The sequence below is a fragment of the Pristiophorus japonicus genome, chromosome 20 (genome assembly GCF_044704955.1).
Source record: "Pristiophorus japonicus isolate sPriJap1 chromosome 20, sPriJap1.hap1, whole genome shotgun sequence".
In the NCBI taxonomy this organism is placed as follows: Eukaryota; Metazoa; Chordata; class Chondrichthyes; family Pristiophoridae; genus Pristiophorus; species Pristiophorus japonicus.
In genome coordinates this window covers 77,863,539-77,883,386 of record NC_091996.1, presented here as the reverse complement: position 1 = coordinate 77,883,386, position 19,848 = coordinate 77,863,539, and the positions used below count along the sequence as shown (strand labels likewise).

At 46.9% G+C, this 19,848-nt stretch overlaps 1 protein-coding gene and 1 long non-coding RNA gene across 4 annotated transcripts in view; one reads left to right on the top strand and one right to left on the bottom strand.

The window, feature by feature from the left end:
* The window catches only part of LOC139232625 (uncharacterized), a 973,018-nt gene that overhangs the window by 277,860 nt on the left and 675,310 nt on the right, over positions 1-19,848 (top strand). The gene's annotated exons all lie outside the window — the stretch shown is intronic.
* Positions 11,354-19,848, bottom strand: part of LOC139232601 (oocyte zinc finger protein XlCOF20-like) — a 58,683-nt gene continuing 50,188 nt past the window's right edge. For 2 of the 3 annotated variants that reach the window (XM_070863032.1, XM_070863033.1), the window contains exon 3: positions 17,218-18,575. In XM_070863032.1, the coding sequence (XP_070719133.1) occupies positions 17,554-17,952 (399 nt within the window). In that variant the 5' untranslated portion in view covers positions 17,953-18,575 and the 3' untranslated portion in view covers positions 17,218-17,553. Of the gene's footprint in view, positions 11,845-17,217; positions 18,576-19,848 lie in introns of those variants that run through there. The other variant, XR_011588047.1, reaches the window with a different exon arrangement.

The window sequence follows — 19,848 nt, the reverse complement described above, 5'->3', positions numbered from 1 at the left end:
CACCAGAGAGACTTAACCTGTGATCCCAATAAGACTTTGGGGGGGGCGGGGAAGGTGATGTCATGTATTCAACTGTTATTGTAATCCCTGTATAAACGGACCTAAGTTGTACAAGGTGAGAACACTGACCACTAGGTGGTGAACTTGTGGGAGACACTCCTAACCTGGACTTTCAGGTATAAAAGGGGAAGCTCCACCCATCTTCTCCACTTCAGAGCTGGCTAATAAAGGTTACTGGTCACAGAGTGACCTTCTCTCTAGTATGGGCCTCGTGTGCATTTGTACTGTATAGTAAGGACATATTATCTTCGCCTGGAGCAAGTGGAGACCAAGCACTTATGGCGGAAGGAGCGCACGGCAACCCAAGCACTTCAACAAGCCGTCACTTCAACCAATGTACTTTCAACCACTTTCTGTTCAACCTGTGAAAGAGACTGTAGCATTGGACTTAACAGACCTCTGAGACTTCATTTTTAATGTGGAAACAAGTCATCCTCGACTCCGAGGGCCTGCCTATGATGATGATAGTTGTTTTTTATCAGACAGGAGATTGTTGGCAGTGACTGTGGATTGCTTTATATCAGACAGGAGGAGATTGGTGGCAGTGACTGTGGGGCTGGTTTATATCAGACAGGAGATTAGTGTAAATACAGTGACGTCTCTTGCAAGGTTTTTCCCTGTGTAAATTCTGATGGATAGTTGGGAATGTCAGGAATGAAAATCTCTTGTGTAAATAATTACAGAATCACATCCTCCTTATCATGCATAGAGGAGTCTTTGCTCAGTCTCTATCCTGCGCTGTACCTGCTCTGGAAGTGTTTGATGGGGATGTGTAGAGGGAGTTTTACTCTGTATCCAACCCGTGCTGCACACCCCGGGAATATTTGATGGGACAGTGTAGAGGGAGCTTTACTCTGTATTTAACCCGTGCTGTACTTGCCCTGGGAGTGTGTGATGGGACAGTGTAGAGGGAGCTTTACTCTGAATCTAATCCCGTGCTGTACACCCCAGGAGTGTTTGATGCGACAGTGTAGAGGGAACTTTACTCTGTATCTAACCCGTGCTGTACCTGCCCTGGGAGTGTGTGATGGGACAGTGTAGAGGGAGCTTTACTCCGTATTTTACCCGTGCTGTACTTGCCCTGGGAGTGTGTGATGGGACAGTGTAGAGGGAGCTTTACTCTGTATCTAATCCCGTGCTGTACCTGCCCTGGGAGTGTTTGATGGGACAGTGTAGAGGGAGCTTTACTCTGTATTTAACCCGTGCTGTACCTGCCCTGGGAGTGTGTGATGGGACAGTGTAGAGGGAGCTTTACTCTGTATCTAACCCCATGCTGTACCTGCCCTGGGAGTGTGTGATGGGACAGTGTAGAGGGAGCTTTACTCTGTATCTAACCCCGTGCTGTACTTGCCCTGGGAGTGTTTGATGGGACAGTGTAGAGGGAGCTTTACTCTGTATCTAACATTCTCCACCTCTCACCCACCGGGTCCTGGTTTCTCCTGCATCGTTCCAGCCCGAGGCGTAATAAAGCGGCCCCACAGCAAACTCCAGGACAGGAAGTGAGTCAGGGAGAGTCTGTAAAAAAAGGCACATTCGTGACTAGCTGAGGAGAGCCCCTCACAAAAATGAGAGAGAGAAAGCTTATAGCGAAGGACAGAAACAGAGAAACAGAAAATAGGTGCAGGAGTAGGCCGTTCAGCCCTTCGAGCCTGCACCACCATTCAATCAGATCATGGCTGATCATTCACCTCAGTACCCCTTTGCTGCTTTCTCTCCATACCCCTCGATCCCTTTAGCAGCTAGACCATATCTAACTCCCACTTGAATAAATCTAACGAACTGGCATCAACAACTCTCTGCGGTAGAGAATTCCACAGGTTAACAACTGTCTGAGTGAAGAAGTTTCTCCTCATCTCGATCCTAAATGGCTTAACCCTTATCCTTAGACTGTGTCCCCTGGTTCTAGATTTCCCCAACATCAGGAACATTCTTCCTGCATCTAACCTGTCCAGTCCCGTCAGTATTTTATATGTTTCTATGAGATCCCCTCTCATTCTTCTAAACTCCAGTGAATAAAGGTCCAGTCGATCCAGTCTCTCCTCATATGTCAGTCCTGCCATCCCGGGAATCAGTCTGGTGAACCTCCGCTGCACTCCCTCAATAGCAAGTACGTCCTTCCTCAGATTAGGAGACCAAAACTGAACACAATATTCCAGGTGAGGCCTCACTAAGGCCCTGTACAACTGCAGTAAGACCTCCCTGCTCCTATACTCAAATTCCCTAGCTATGAAGGCCAACATGCCATTTGCCTTCTTCACCGCCTGCTGTACCTGCATGCCAACTTTCAATGACTGATGTACCATGACACCCAGGTCTCGTTGCACCTCCCCTTTTCCTAATCTGCCGCCATTCAGATAATATTCTGCCCTCGTGTTTTTGCCACCAAAGTGGATAACCTCACATTTATCCACATTATACTGCATCTGCCATACATTTGCCCACTCACCTAACCTGTCCAAGTCACCCTGCAGCCTCTTAGCATCCTCCTCACAGCTCACACCGCCACCCAGTTTAGTGTCATCTGCAAACTTGGAGATATTACATTCAATTCCTTCATCTAAATCATTGATGTATATTGTAAATAGTTGGGGCCCCAGCACTGAGCCCTGCGGCACCCCAGTAGCCACTGCCTGCCATTCTGAAAAGGACCCGTTTATTCCAACTCTCTGCTTCCTGCCTGCCAACCAGTCAATACATTACCCCCAATATCATGTGCTTTAATTTTGCACACCAATCTCTTGTGTGGGACCTTGTCAAAAGCCTTTTGAAAGTCCAAATACGCCACATCCACTAGTTCTCCCTTGTCCACTCTACTAGTTACATCCTCAAAAAATTCTAGAAGATTTATCAAACATGATTTCCCTTTCATAAATCCATGCTGACTTGGACCGATCCTGTCACTGCTTTCCAAATGCGCTGCTATTTCATCTTTAATAATAGATTCCAACATTTTCCCTACAACTGATGTCAGGCTAACCGGTCTATAATTCCCCATTTTCTCTCTCCCTCCTTTCTTAAAAAGTAGTATTTTGTTAACTACCCTCCAGTCCATAGGAACTGATCCAGAGTCGATATACTACTGGAAAATGATCACCAATGCATCCACTATTTCTAAAGCCACTTCCTTAAGTTCTCTGGGCTGCAGACTATCAGGCCCCGGGGATTTATTGGCCTTCAATTCCATCAATTTCCCTGACACAATTTCCTGAATAATAAGGATTTTCTTCAGTTCCTCCTTCTCACTAGACACTCTGTCCCCTAGTATTTCTGGAAGATTATTTGTGTCTTCCTTCGTGAAGACAGAACCAAAGTATTTGTTCAATTGGTCTGCCATTTCTTTGGTTCCCATTATAAATTCACCTGATTCTGACTGCAAGGGACCTACGTTTGTCTTCACTAATCTTTTTCTCTTCACATATCTATAGAAGCTTTTGCAGTCAGTTTTTATGTTCCTAGCAAGCTTCCTCGCATACTCTATTTTCCCCCTCCTAATTAAACCCTTTGTCTTCCTCTGCTAAATTCTAAATTTCTCCCAGTCCTCAGGTTTGCTGCTTTTTTTGGCCAATTGATATGCCTCTTCCTTGGATTTGCCACTATCCTTAATTTCCTTTGTTAGCCACGGTGGAACCACCTTCCCAGTTTTATTTTTACTCCAGACAGGGATGTACAATTGTTGAAATTCATCCATGTGATCTTTAAATGTTTGCCATTGCCTCCCCACCGTCAACCCTTTAAGTAACATTCGCCAGTCTATTCTAGTCAATTCACGCCTCATACCATTGAAGTTACCTTTCCCTAAGTTCAGGACCCTCGTCTCTGAATTAACTGTGTCACTCTCCATCTTAATAGAGAATTCTACCATATTATGGTCACTCTTTCCCAAGGGGCCTCACACAACAAGATTGCTAATTAGTCCTTTTTCATTACACATCACTCAGTCTACGATGGCTAGCCCTCTAGTTGGTTCCTCCACATATTGGTCTAGAAAACCATTGCTACTACACTCCAGGAAATCCTTGTTCACTGTATTGCTACCAATTTGGTTAGCCCAATCTATATGTAGATTAAAGTCACCCATGATAACTGCTGTACCTTTATTGCCGTATCCCTAATTTCTTTTTTGATGCTGTCCCCAACCTTACTACTGCTTGGTGGTCTCCACTAGCATTTTCTGCCCTTTGGCATTCCGCAGCTCCACCCATATAGATTCCACATCATCCAAGCTAATGTCCTTCCTTACTTTTGCGTTAATTTCCTCTTTAACCAGCAACACTACCCCACCTCCTTTTCCTTTCTGTCTATCCTTCCTGAATGTTGAATACCCCTGGATGTTGAGTTCCCAGCCTTGGTCACCCTGGAGCCATGTCTCTGTAATGCGAATTATATCATATTTGTTAATAGCTGCCTGCGCAGTTAATTCATCCATCTTATTACGAATACTCCTCGCATTGAGGCACAGAGCCTTCAGGCTTAACTTTTTAACACACTTTGTCCCTTTAGAATTTTGCTGTAATGTGGCCCTTTTTGATTTTTGCCTTGGGTTTCTCTGCCCTCCACTTTTACTCTTCTTCTCTCTATCTTTTGCTTCTGCCCTCATTCTACTTCACTCTGTCTCTCTGCACAGGTTCCTATCCCCCTGCCAAAAAGCACTAGCAACACTCCCCCTAGGACATTGGTTCCGGTCCTGCCCAGTTGCAGACCGTCCGGTTTGTACTGGTCCCACCTCCCCCAGAACCGGCTCCAATGTCCCAGGTATTTGAATCCCTTCCCCTTGCACCATTCCTCAAGCCATTTATTCATCTCAGCTATTCTACGATTCCTGCTCTGACTAGCACGTGGCACTGGTAACAATCCTGAGATTACTACCTTTAGGTCCTACTTTGTAATTTAACTCCTAGCTCCCTAAATTCAGCTTGTAGGACCTTATCCTGCTTTTTACCTATATCGTTGGTACCTATATGCACCACGAAAATTGGTTGTTCATTTTCCCCCTCCAAAATGTCCTGCAGCCACTCAGACATCCTTGACCCTTGCACCAGGGAGGCAACATACCATCCTGGAGTCTTGATTGCGGCCACAGAAACGTCTTATCTATTCCCCTTGCAATAGAATTCCCTATCACTATAGCTCTTCCACGCTTTTTCCTGCCCTCCTGTGCACCAGAGCCACTCACAGTGCTCCCCCCCCAACAGCACCCAAGGTGGTGTATCTGTTTTGGAGGGGGATGACCGCAGGGGACCCCTGCACTACCTTCCTTCCACTGCTCTTCCTGATGGTCACCCATTCCTTATCTACCTGAGTAACCTTTAGCTGTGGTGTGACCAACTCACAGAAAATTGAGAAGGAGGAATCAGCACTTTCCAGGGGAGGAGAGGGAGGGAAACCAATGAGTGTAGAACTAAACCCAGCCAGAGTCAGCACCTTCAGGGGAGGAGAGGGAGGGAAACCAATGAGTGTAGAACTAAACCCAGCCAGAGTCAGCACCTTCAGGGGAGGAGAGGGAGGGTAACCAGTGAGTGTAGAACTGAACCCAGCCAGAGTCAGCACCTTCAGGGAAGGGGAACCAGTGAGTGCAGAACTGAACCCATCCAGAGACAGCACCTTCAGGGAAGGGGAACCAGTGAGTGTAGAACTGAATCCAGCCAGAATCAGGGAAGAAAACTGGGAGAGGAGGAAAACCCGTTGGGAGATGGGCTGATGGATTTTGATTTCAATGCAGGGAGAAGAGAGAGTGTGTGTGGGACGAGGAGTTACAATTTTCAGAGAAGTGTAGCAGATAATAGTCAATAAAAACTACAATTATTTGTTTTCAATTTCTATCCTGTACTTACCGTGATGGCTTTTGTAAACTCCTTTTACTGGGTGTTAGAAGCATCGGATTTGCAGACCGGAAACTCAAACCAAACATCACATCAAGATCTGACAGTCACTCGATTCATCCGCGAGTAAGAATCATCGGCTTTTGAATGTGGAAGAAATGGCTGTTCTGTCTGTGGGAAAAGATTTCAAATATCAGTGTGACTGGAAAAGCACCGAGACACACACACACTCGAGTGAGAGTGTTCCAGTGCACTGCCTGTGGAAAAAGCTTTAACCAGTTACACAGTCTGAAAAAACATCACACCACTCACAGCGAGGAGAAACTGTAAACGTTGTGTGTGTGGATGAAGCTTCAACTGATCGTCCAACCTGGAGAGACACAAGGATACCCGCACCATGGAAAAACCATGGAAATGTGGGGACTGTGAGAAGGGGTTTAGTTCCCCGTCCCAGCTGGAAACTCATCACTACAGTCACACCAGAGAAAGGTTGTTCTCCTGCTCCGTGTGGGAAGGGATTCACTGGGTCATCCACCCTGCTGACACACCAGCGAGTTCACACTGGGGAGAGACCGTTCAAATGCTGATTGTGGGAGCAGCTTTAAAAGCACAAAGGATCTGCTGACTCCGCAGCAAGTTCACACTGGAGAGGGGCCATTCACCTGCTCTGAGTATAGGATATCAGTCACTCCACCTGTTGACACACCAGCAAGTTCACATGGGACTGCAGGGGTTGAATTCTGCTGTTGGAGCTGCTGCTAATCACATCCAGAAAGGAAAGAATTGCATTCAGAGGCACCTGCGGCCTCGTGTGTCCCAATGCGCTGTACAGCAAATGAAGTATTTTTGAAGTCTCGTCACTGTTGTAATGTAGGAAACACAGCAGCAGATTTGCGCACAGCAAGCTGCCACAAAGAGGAATGTAAAAATGACCCAATAATCTGTTTCTATCCAGGACTGAACCATGTTCATTCTGATAGTTGTGGTTTGTTACTGATGTTACTGGCTCAAATAACGGCTGGAGTTATTTGTCTGCATATTTGTCAAATAAATCAATGTTGTGTCGAACACAGTGTGCCGATTCCTTGATGTCTCCGAGATAAGAGGAGAATTGATGTGCTGTTACTGACTGCTCCAGATCAGTAATGGAATCAACTTGCACCACCTGTTCAGGTAGCGTGTTCCCGATCCTGACAAGGTCTGCTGGTACAGAAATTGTTGTTTCATTACTAATGTTAAACGTGAGTTGGACAGGTTCTTGAGGATCAGGACTTTGCAGGGTTACCAACAAAGAGCAGCGTGTGGGACTAAGCCTGACTTATCCCTCAAAGAACCAGCACAGGCACAACGGGTCGAACAGCCTCCTGTGCTGTAAGTTTCTGTGATTTATGACTGATCCGTGACCTAACTCCATATACCTGCGCTTTGCCCCATATCCCTCAATACCTTTGGTTGCCAAATATCCATCAATGTTGAGTCCGGAAGTTCCTAATCGAAAGATGAGGTGCTGTTCCTTGAGCTTCATTGGAACAGTGTAGGAGGCCGAGGACGGAGAGGTCAGAGTGGGAATGGGACAGAGAATTAAAATGGCAAGAGACCGGAAGCTCATGGTCACGCTTGTGGACTGAACGGAGGTGTTCAGCAAAGCGATCACACAATCTGCATTTGGTCTCCCCGATGTAGAGGAGACTGCATCGTGAGCAGCGAATACAACATACTAAATTGGAAGAAGTACAAGTAAATCACTGTTTGGTTTCATCCCAATAGCCCGGAGTGTCTTCATTTGAAGAGTAAAGATTACAGAGTAAAACAAACAGATTGCCAGGATATTAATCTCCAGCCCAGTTATAGGCATTATTAACATCAACAGAAATAAAGCCCAAATGAACATGGTTTAGGCCTGGATGTGATTAACTGCAGCAATAACAGCAGCATCCAACCCCTGCAGACATTTGTGAACTCGCTGGTATCTCAGCAGGTAGTGTGACTGAGTGAATCCCTTTGCACACTCAGTACAGGTGAATGGCCTCTCCCCAGTGTGACTGCGTTGGTGTGTCAGCACAGCATTAGTGGTTTTAAAGCTCTTCTCACAATAAGAACATTTAAAAGGTCTGTTATCAGTGTGAACTCGCTGGTGTGCCAGGAGGTTTGTTGAAGCATTAAATCCCTTCCCACAATCAATGCAGGTGAACGGCCTCTCTCCAGTATGAATATGCTGGTGTGTCAGAAGCTGGGATGATTGAGTGAATCCCTTCCCACACACGGAGCAGGTGAACGGCCTCTCCCCGGTGTGACTGTGTCGATGAGTTTCCAGGTGGGATGGGGAACTGAATCCCTTCCCACAGTCCCCACATTTCCACAGTTTCTCCATGGTGCAGGTGTCCTGGTGTCTCTCCAGGTTGGACGATCAGTTGAAGCCTCGTCCACACACACAACACGTTTACAGTTTCTCCCCGCTGTGAATGGTGTGATGTTTTTTTTAGGCTGTGTAACTGGTTAAAGCTCTTTCCACAGTCAGTGCACTGGAACACTCACTCGGCTGTGTGTGTCTCGGTGCTTTTCCAGTCACACTGATGTTTCAAATCTTTTCCCACAGACAGAACAGACAAACATTTCTCCTTCCACTTTCAAAGGCCGATGATATTCAGGTAACGATGAATCGAGGGACTCTGTCAGATCTTGATGTGATGTTTGGTTTGAGTTTCCCGTCTGTAAATCCTCCCCTTCTAATACCCTGTAAAAGGAATTTACAAAAGTCATCACTAAGTCCAGGGGAGAAAATCAAAACAGACAATTCCAGCTTCCATGGAATATTCTTTCCTCTCTTGCTCCCACAAACTAAAATGCGGTAAAATAAGCAACAAAAGCAAAGGGCACCTTCCCAACTAAACCAGAATGTAGTTCCCAGTGTGTATGAGACACTCCGTACCCTGAGGTGCCACCGGTCGCGGAAGGCATCAAGGAACCAGTGCACATCGCATGCTCCCTCTCCAGGGCCATCCAGACACCGACAAGACAAAAGACCACAAGAATTAGGTGCAGGAATAGGTCACACGGCCCCTCGAGCCTGCTCCGCCATTCAATAAGATCATGGCTGATCTTCAACCTCAGCTCCACTTTCCTGCCCGATCTCCATATCCCGTGATTCCCCCAGAGTCCAACAATCTATCTATCTCAGTCTTGAATATACCCAACACCTCAGCACCCACAGCCCTTTGGTGTGGAGAATTCCAAAGATTTACAACCCTCAGTGAAGAAATTCCTCCTCATCTCAGACTTATATGGCCGACCCCCTTATCCTGAGACTGTGGCACCTATTTCTGGACTCTCCAGCCGGGGGAAACAACCATTCAACATCTACCCTGTCAGTCCCCCTCAGAATTTTACATGTTTCAATGAGATCCCCTCTTATTCTTCTAAACTCAAGAGAGTATAGGCCCATTCTGCTCAATCTCTCCTTATAGGACAATCCCCCATCCCAGGAATCAATCTGGTGAACCTTCATTTCATTCCCTCTAAGGCAAGTATATCCTTCCTCAGATAAGGACCCCAACACTGTCCACAGTACTCCAGGTGTGGTCTCACCAAGGCCTTGTACAATTGTAGCAAGACTTCCTTACTCTTATACTCCAACCACCTGGCAATAAAGGCCAACATGCCTTCCTGATTGCTTGCTGTACCTACATGCCAGCTCTCTGTGTTTCCTGTATGAAGACACCCAAATCTCTCTGAACATTAACATTTATTAGTTTTTCACCATTTAAAAAATACTCTGTTTTTCTATTCGTCCTACCAAAGTGAATAACCTCACATTTCCCCACATTATACTCCATCTGCAACGTTATTGCCCCATCACAACCTGTCCATATCCCTTGGCAGGCTCTTTGCGTCCTCCTCACATCATACTTTCCCACCTGGCTTTGTAGCGTCAGTAAACTTGGATAAATTGTATTTGATCCCTTCATCCAAGTCTTTAATATAGATTGTAAATAGCTGAGGCCAAAGCAAAGCTGAGGCCAAAGCTGACAGATCCTTGCAGCACCCCACTAGTTACAGCCTGCCAACTGGAACATGTCCCGTGTATCCTTACTCTCTGTTTTCCCTCCGTTAACCAATCCTCTATCCACGCCAAAATATTACCCCCAATTCCATGAGCTCTTAACTAGCATTTTATGTGGCACATCAAATGCGTTTTGGAAATCCTGCAATATTACATCCACTGGTTCCCCTTCATCCACCCTGCTAGTTACATCCTCAAAAAACTTAATAAATTTGTTAAACACAATTTCCCTTCCACAAAATCATGTTGACTCTGCAGAATCAGACCATGATTATCTAAATGCCATGTTACCACTTCTGTGGTAATGGATTCCAGCATTTTCCCAAGGACTGATGTCAGGCTAACTGGACCGTAGTGCCCCGTTTTCCCTCTCCCTCCTTTCCTGACCGTGGACGAGAGGCAGGTAGCCAGGGTGATCCAGCCCCTGGGCCTGTCACCACAAGGCAAACCCGGGGCTGTGATTGGGGCCTGAGGCTTACAGCGGGTGTGTGTGAAGCTCCCCGGCCCAACCGCGGGCCCACACCCTCCCCCACGCTCACAATCTCCTACCGCCTCCCCGAAGCGTCTGACCCACTCGAGCTCGGAGCAAACGCCAAAGCTGCAGGTTCTTGTTCGGGACTTGAGGCCTACCCCGGCTGTTTAGAAAGCCTCCCCGCCGGTTCCAGGTCTCCCCTGTGCCCCGCCGCCACTTCCTCCTCCTCCTCGCTCCGGAATCTTCTCTCCGCCTCTGGCCGTTGGGCAGCACGCGCTCGAGGGCCATGTGACCCGGGCCCATGGCTTGATTGACAGGAGCTTCCAGCCAATGGGGAGCGAGATCACAGGAACAATGGGCTGGCGTCCGATTGAGACGCGTGCTGGAACGTGTTGATGTCATGAAAAGTGCAGACGTCATGACGTCAACGCAACTTGGTTCTCCTGAGTGAGGGAGGCTGGGGGTCAAGGTTGATGACACTGTGCTGACCCTTGACCTCCCTTGCTCCCCAGTGCAGACCAGGAGAGGTTACACATTCCAGCTGCTCACTGTGGGGGCTGTCAGCTGATCCCAGCCTGGGCTGCAGTTGGGGAGACTGCAGTTAACCTCAGTGTCCTGGGCTCCTGCTACTGATCACTGTCCACTCACCCCAACAGCAAAGACCAAGTCTGCAAAGGGGGCGTTTTTTGGACTTTGATGCCTCCGCAGTTGAATAGGCTGCCAACACACATTGGTTCTTTGGACGGGCACTAGAAGGTAACCAGTGACTATGGAACTCCTCACTGTAGAGGAATAGGAGGATATGTTGATAGGGTGGGAGGAGGGTCGTGTGAAGTTTAAACCCAGACATGGACCAGTTTGGCCGAATGGCCTGTTTCTGTGCTGTACATTTTATGTAATACCATGAAAGGTCAAATCAAGGGAATCAGCAACAACAAAAACTTGTATTTAGATAATGCCTTTAATGTGTAAAACGTCCCAAGGAATTTCACAAAGTATTATAAGACAAAAACTTGACACCAAGCCACATAAGTAGATATTAGGACAGGTGACCAAAAGCTTGGTCAAAGACATAGGTTTTAAGGAGCGTCTTAAAGGAGGAATGAGGTTTATGGAGTGAGTTTCAGAGCTTGGGGCCAAGGCAACAGAAGGTTGAGCGATTATCATCAGGGATGATCAAGAAGGCAGACTTAGAGGAGAGCAGATGTCTCAGGGGTTGTGGGGCTGGAGGAGATTACAGAGATAGGGAGGGGCGAGGCCATGGAGGGATCTGAAAACAATGAATGAAAATTTTAAAATCGAGGCGTTGCTTAACCGGGAAGAATGTAGGTCAGTGATGTTTCCCCAGCATTCTAGGCACACTGGCCTTCCCTCGTTCACCTGGACCTTGCTGGCTGCGATATTTCATCCTGCGTCCTCACTTCCACTTGTTTCTGCAAGAAAAAACACAAAAGGAAAAATAGCAGCGCTCTGTGAGAGGTCTTCCCTCCACAGCTCAAACTTAGGTTATATGAATTACATTTCCCTTCCCGAATGCTTGAGCAGCAACTCCTATCTATTTATCTAGTCAATATTATTTTCACAAAAATCTTTGTGATTAAACAATACAAAAGGTATCTGCAATGTGTTTGCAGCAAGTTCTTTATCTTCCGTCTTGAGCAATCAGTCGTGGAAGGTAACAAATGATTCCAAATCATTCATTCCAAGCATTTCTTTTTAAAAAAGTCTTAAGTTCAATTCAGTCACCATGCTGTGGCATTCAAGATCCATTACTGCAGATAAGAAGTTGAACATTACTGGAGTTCTGCACTTATGTTCCAGCAAAGTTCAAGGACATTAACACCTTGATATCATTTCAATATTAAGGAACCCTCTTGGTAATCTTGCACCATCATCATCATAGACAGTCCCTCGAAATGAGGATGACCTGCTTCCTCGCCGAAAAGGGCTGAGTTCACAGGTGTTCCAATGAACGACCTAATATTCCGGATCTCGAACGACATGTTGAAGGGTGGAAGATGCCTGGAGGTGGATTTTTTTTTAATGTGTGGTTGCACACCAGCCAGCCCTACTCTCCAACCCCTCACCCCAACCCCTCCTTCACCCTACTCTCCAACTCCTCACCCCAACCCCTCCTTCACCCCTACTCTCCAACTCCTCACCCCAACCCCTCCTTCACCCCTACTCTCCAACTCCTCACCCCAACCCCTCCTTCACCCCTACTCTCCAACTCCTCACCCCAACCCCTCCTTCACCCCTACTCTCCAACTCCTCACCCCAACCCCTCCTTCAGTCTACTCTCCAACTCCTCACCCCAACCCCTCCTTCACCCCTACTCTCCAACCCCTCACCCCAACTCTCCAACCCCTCACCCCAACCCCTCCTTCACCCCACTCCCCAACCCCTCACCCCAACCCCTCCTTCACCCTACTCTCCAACTCCTCACCCCAACCCCTCCTTCACCCCTACTCTCCAACCCCTCACCCCAACCCCTCCTTCACCCTACTCTCCAACTCCTCACCCCAACCCCTTCTTCACCCTACTCTCCAACTCGTCACCCCAACCCCTCCTTCACCCCTACTCTCCAACTCCTCACCCCAACTCCTCCTTCACCCCTACTCTCCAACCCCTCCTTCACCCCTACTCTCCAACCCCTCACCCCAACCCCTCCTTCACCCCTACTCTCCAACCACTCACCCCAACCCCTCCTTCACCCCTACTCTCCAACCACTCACCCCAACCCCTCCTTCACCCCTACTCTCCAACCCCCCTCACCCCAACCCCTCCTTTACCCCTACCCCTCCTTCACCCCTACTCTCCAACCCCTCCTTCACCCCTACTCTCCAACCCCGCACCCCAACCCCTCCTTCACCCCTACTCTCTGACCCCCTCACCCCAACTCCTCCTTCACCCCTACTCTCCAACCCCTCCTTCACCCCTACTCTCCAACTCCTCACCCCAACCCCTCCTTCACCCCTACTCTCCAACTCCTCACCCCAACCCCTCCTTCACCCCTACTCTCCAACCCACTCACCCCAACCCCTCCTTCACCCCTACTCTCCAACTCCTCACTCACCCCAACATTTTCATTTTTACCATCACTTATACCAATGATCCACTGGAGGTAAATCTCAAGAGCTTCTGTGTGATGGCGAGGTGATCACTGGACAATAAAGCTCAGAGACCGGTGCAGGGCTGCTCATTATCCTCGCTGTGATTTAATCCCCTTTCCCACTGAATACTGCGGACAGACATGGTCACCTTGGTAACGGAATGGTCAGTGTGACATCACTTTCTAAACAAGAGCACACAAGGCAATGTGTTATCAATAAATGGTAAAGATATTAAACACTGCAATTACATTGTAAACAAAGTGGAAATAAAATGCTGGAATATAATTGGTGAAGATAATTTATCTCTGGAATTGACTAGAAAATATTAAGAATGATGTGTTTTGTTTACACACACACACACATATATATATATATATATATATTATATAGAAAGCAAATACTTTGTTTGCTCTTTTCAGTTGTTCTGCTGAACCTGATGTGATCCACATTTTATGTTCTTCAGTCCATCCAGCGGTGCTTGCTGGGTCAGGATATAAAGAGACCGTGCGCTGTTCCTCCTCCCACTGCCCGGGGGAATGGGGCAGATATTTAAAGGGACAGGGACTCCCCTTTCTCTGTCTATTTATAGTTAAAACAGTCCAGTTTATCTTGGGGTGTTGGAGGACTTCAACAGAGTTCGCAGTAACAGTCGCTCCCTTCTGTACTGTGCAGTGATTGTAAAGCTGTCTATTTCAGTGACTTGAACCTTTCTAAAATGTCTCACTGTTTTTGATGATTCACTTAACTTGCTTGTATAATTTGGAAAGAGTTCAGAATTGTGCAGTGTGACAAAGATTTCGGTTAAAGGTGGAGTAAAATTTGTTTCAAAATATTCTGTTTTAACCCTCCCCCAACCCCCCAAATTTCAGAATACTCTGCAGGAATTTCACTCCATTCACACATCGAAGGTGAGAGAGATGCTGTGGGGCACACGTTAAGTCCAGTATCTGAAAGTGATTACCAGATTGGGTTTTGTGTTTGGTGATCCCGGGCGTGTTACCGACACCTTCCCTCGATACTAAGGCAAGGACTCTGGAAGGTAAGGGGAACTGGAACTTGTCCCTGAGAGTAACCGAAGATATGAGAACTGAAATAATCTAGAGTGAGAAAGGAGAAAAGGCCCACAATAGAGTAGTCGGTAACAGGACATAAATTAGTCTCCTCTTATCTTGGAGACATCAAATATCGACACACTCTGTTATTTAAAATATTACCATATTAAACTCCAGCCCAGTTATCGGGTTATTCACATCAGCAGAACAAACCCCAACTGATACAACAAACACAATTCAGTCAGGATGTGATTAACAGCAGCAATTACAGTAGAATTCAAACCCTGCAGTCACTTGTGAACTCGCTGGTGTCTCAGCAGGTTGGATGACCGAGTGAATCCCTTCCCACATACAGAGTAGGTGAACGGCCTCTCTCCAGTGTGACTGTGACGATGCATTTCCAGCTTACATGGTTTGGTTCAGTTCTGTACCCGCTGTGCACAGAGTGAGAATAAAATGAACGAGCTGCTGATTTTCTCTGCTGAATACCGGGCCTTTTGTGCTGGCCCAATAGGGTGAGCCCGGGCTGGCCCAGGGTCACCAGACAACAATCAGCACAAGGCTCCCTTTCAGGGGCCACTGACCTGGGCACAAACATGTGGTCCAATCAAACTGACAGACACCCTGAAGCCCCGCCCACCCTTTGTCCTTGCCGTGTCAAAGCTCCGAGCAGAGCGCTTGTTTTGGGAGTCTCGTGTCAGGCATATGGACAGCCGAATTTGTAGAGTACACTCCATAATCCTTCATGGTTGACAGTGTCAAAGGCCTTGGTCAGGTCAATGAAGGTTGAACCAACCCCACAGTCACTGACACCAATCTCCTCCCATGGGATATAAACCAACCCTTGTCACTGACACCAAGTGCACTGGGAAAATATGTTAAAGGATAAGACTGTAGAAACGCAATGGCTGTAGAAACGAGATATTCCATAACTCTCAGCAAAGATTTATTCAAGTGAGAAATAAAGATGCTAAGAGAAGGATGAACCATCCCTGGCTAACTAAGGAAGTAAAGGATGGTATCAAATTGAAAAAGGCATACAATGTTGCAAAGGAACGCGGAAGGCCAGAGGATTGGGACATTTTTAGAAACCAGCAAAGGACAACTAAAAAAATGATGAAGACAGAAACGATGGATGAGAGCAAACTAGCAAGAAATATAAAAAAAAGACAGTAAGACCTTCTACAGATATATAAAAAGGAAACGAGTAGCTAAAGTAAACGTTGGTCCCTTAGAAGATGAGACTGGAGAATTAATAATGGGAAACATGGAAATGGCAGAGACTTTGAACAAATATTTTGTATCGGTCTTTACGATAGAGGACACTAAAAACATCCCAACAGTTGATAATCAAGGAGCTATTGCAAGGTTGGGGGGGGGGGGGGGGGGATTTAAAACAGTCACTAGCACAAGAGATAAAGTACTAAGCAAACTAATGACACTAACGGTTGACAAGTCCCCTGGACCTGATTACATGCATCCTTGGGTCTTAAAAGTGGCTGCAGAGATAGTGGATGCATCGGTTGTAATCTACCAAAATTCCCTGAATTCTGGAGAGGTCCCAGCGGACTGGAAAACCACACGTCACACCCTTATTTAAGAAAGGAGGGAGACAGAGAGCAGGAAACTATAGACCAGTTAGCCTGCCATCTATCATTGGGAAAATACTGGAGTCCATCATTAAGGAAGTAGTAGCAGGACATTTAGAAAATCATATTGCAGTCAGAGTCAGCATGGTTTCATGAAAGGGAAATCATGTTTGACAAATTTGCTGGAGTTGTTTGAGGATGTAACGAGTGGAGTGGATAAAGGAGAACCAGTTATTGTCGTATATTTGGATTAACAGACAGCATTCCATATGGTGCCACAGAAGGTTACTGCACAAACTAAGAGTTCACGGGGATAGGGTTAATATATTAGCATGGATCGAGGATTGGCAAACTAACAGAAAAAAGAGTCAGGATAAATGGATCATTTTCAGGTTGGCAAACTGTAACTAGTGGGTGCCACAGGGATCAGTGCTGGGGCCTCAACTATTTACCAGTTATATTAATGACTTGGATGAAGGGACCGAGTGTAACACAGACAAATCTTCTGATGATACAAAGATAGGGAAAGCAAGTTGTGAGGAGGACACAAAGAATCTACAAAGGGATTTAGATAGGCTCAGTGAGTGGGCAAAAATCTGGCAGATGGACTATAATGTGGTAAAATGTCAGGTTATCTCCTTTGGTAGGAAAAATAAAAAAACAATTATTTAAATGGGAACAATTACAAAATGCTGTAGTACAAATGGATCTGGGGGGATCTTGTACATGAAACTCAAAAAGTTAGCATGCAGGTACAGCAAGTAATCAGGAAGGCAAATGGAATGCTGACCTTTATTGCAAGGGAAATGGATTATAAAATTGGGAAGTCCTGCTACAACTGTACAGGGCGTTGGTAAGACCACACCTGGAGTACTGCACAGTTTTGGTCTGGACGTGTCTCCATTCCCGTGCCGAGGGGATTGCTACACCAGACGGGAGGGGCAACATTTGGGGACACTGATTCCCCACCAATTCCCATTCCCCTTCTTTCTGGTGGATAATGGAGGGGCCACTGTGTGTAATGTGCAAGTCAGTAAGAATTATCAGCAAACTTTCGAATTGGAGATTTTATTCAGTGGAAACTTTCACACATTACTGTAGATTTTGTACCAAAGATCAATTTAGGATTAAAGTAAAAGTTCTTAATTTTATTGCAAACCAAATTTCTGTTGCAAGTTACTGAATTAAGGGGAAAGATAACACACAGCATTTCTTAAATGGACACTGCAGCCCGAGAACACCATCAGCAATATATCCAGAATATTAAAGTCCAGCCCAGTTATAGGATTATTAACATCAGCAGAAACAAACTCCAACTGTCAGAATGAACATGGTTCAGTCGGGATGTGATTAATAGCAGCAATAACAGCAGGTTCCAACCCCTGCAGTCACTTGCGAACTCGCTGGTGTTTCAGCAGTTCGGATGACCCAGTGAATCGCTTCCCACACTCGGAGCAGGTGAACGGCCTCTCCCCAGTGTGAACTCGCTGGTGTGACAGAAGATCGAATGACTCAGTGAATCGCTTCCCACATTCGGAGCAGGCGAACGGCCTCTCCCCGGTGTGAACTCGCTGGTGTCTCAGCAAGAAGGATGACTGAGTGAATCCCTTCCCACACTCAGAGCAGGTGAACGGCCTCCCCCTAGTGTGAAGTCGCTGGTGTCTCAGCAGGTTGGATGACCCAGTGAATCCTTTCCCACACTGTGAGCAGGTGAACGGCCTCTCCCCAGTGTGAACTCGCTGGTGTCTCAGTAGATCGGATGAACAAGTGAATCCCTTCCCACACATGGGGCAGGTGAACGGCCTCTCCCCAGTGTGAACTCGATGGTGTGTCAGCAGGTGAGATGACTGAGTGAATCGCTTCCCACACTCGGGACAGGTGAACGGCCTCTCCCCAGTGTGAACTCGCTGGTGAGCTACAAGTTGGGATAACTCAGTGAATCCCTTCCCACACACGGAGCAGGTGAACGGCCTCTCCCCAGTGTGACTGCGTCGATGAATTTCCAGCAGGGAGGGGGAATGGAATCCCTTCCCACAGTCCCCACATTTCCACGGTTTCTCCGTAATGCGGGTGTCCTTGTGTCTCTCCAGGTTGGACGATCAGTTGAAGCCTCGCCCACACACACAACACATTTACAGTTTCTCCGCGCTGTGAATGGTGCGATGTTTTTTCAGGCTGTGTAACTGGTTAAAGCCCTTTCCACAGGAACACTCACTAGTGTGTGTGTCTCGGTGCCTTTCCGTCACATTGATATTTGAAATCTTTTCCCACAGACAGAACAGACAAACATTTCTCCTTCCACATTCAAAGGCCGATGATATTCAGGTCCTGATGAAACGACTGACTCCGTCAGATCTTGACGTGATGTTTGGTTTGTGTTTCCTGTCTGAAAATCTCCCCTTCTAATACGCTGTAAAAGGAGATAACAAAACTCATCACTGTTAGTACAAGACAGAAATTCAGGTTAGACACATCTAGTTTCCATGGAACATTCTTTCCTCTCTTGTTCTTCCAAAGCTGTAAATCCCTGTCCCACACATTGTCCCTCCTGCTGTGCTGAAATCCAAATCAACACACATTTCTTGACTGTTTTTCCTCCATTCCCAGTTATAACCATCAATTCTGGCTGGGTTCAGTTCTGCACTCACTGGTTCCCCTCCCTCTTCTCCCCTGTAGGTGCTGAATCTGGCTGGGTTCAGTTCTACACTCACTGGTTCCCCTCCCTCTTCTCCCCTGTAGGTGCTGACTCTGGCTGGGTTCAGTTCTGCACTCACTGGTTCCCCTCCCCCTCCTCCCCTGTCGGTGCTGACTCTGGCTGGGTTCAGTTCTGCACTCACTGGTTCCCCTCCCTCTCCTCCCCTGTAGGTGCTGACTTTGGCTGGGTTCAGTTCCACACTCACTTGTTCCCCTCCCTCTCCCTCCCTTGATAGAAACATAGAAATTAGGTGCAGGAGCAGGCCATTTGGCCCCTTGAGCCTGCACCGCCATTCAATAAGATCATGGCTGATCATTCAACCTCACCACCCCTTTCCTGCTTTCTCTCCATACCACTTGATCCCTTTGGCCGTAAGGGCCATATCTAACTCCCCTTTGAATATATCTAACGAATTGGCCTCAACAACTTTCTGTGGTAGAGAATTCCACAGGTTGACCACTTGCTGAGTGAAGAAGTTTTTCTTCATCTCGGTCCTAAATGGCTGACCTTTTATTCTCCGACTGTGACCCCTGGTTCTGGAACTCCCCAGTAACAGGAACATTATTCCTGCATCTAACCTGTCCAATCCCGTCAGAATGTTATATGTTTCGATGAGATCCCCTCTCATTCTTCGAAACTCCAGTGGATACAAGCCCAGTTGATCCAGTCTCTCCTCATATGTCAGCCCTGCCATCCCAGGAATCAATCTGGTGAACCTTCGCTGTACTCCCTCAATAGCAAGAACATCCTTCCTCAGATTAGGAGACCAAACTGAACACAATATTCCAGGTGTGGCCTCACCAAGTCTCTGTACAACTGCAGTAAGACCTCTCTGCTCCTATCCACTAGCTATGAAGGCCAACATGCCATTTACTTTCTTCACCGCCTGCTGTACCTGCATGCCAAACTTCAATGACTGATGTACCATGACACCCAGGTCTCGTTGTACCTCCCCTTTTCCTAATCTGTCACCATTCAGATAATATTC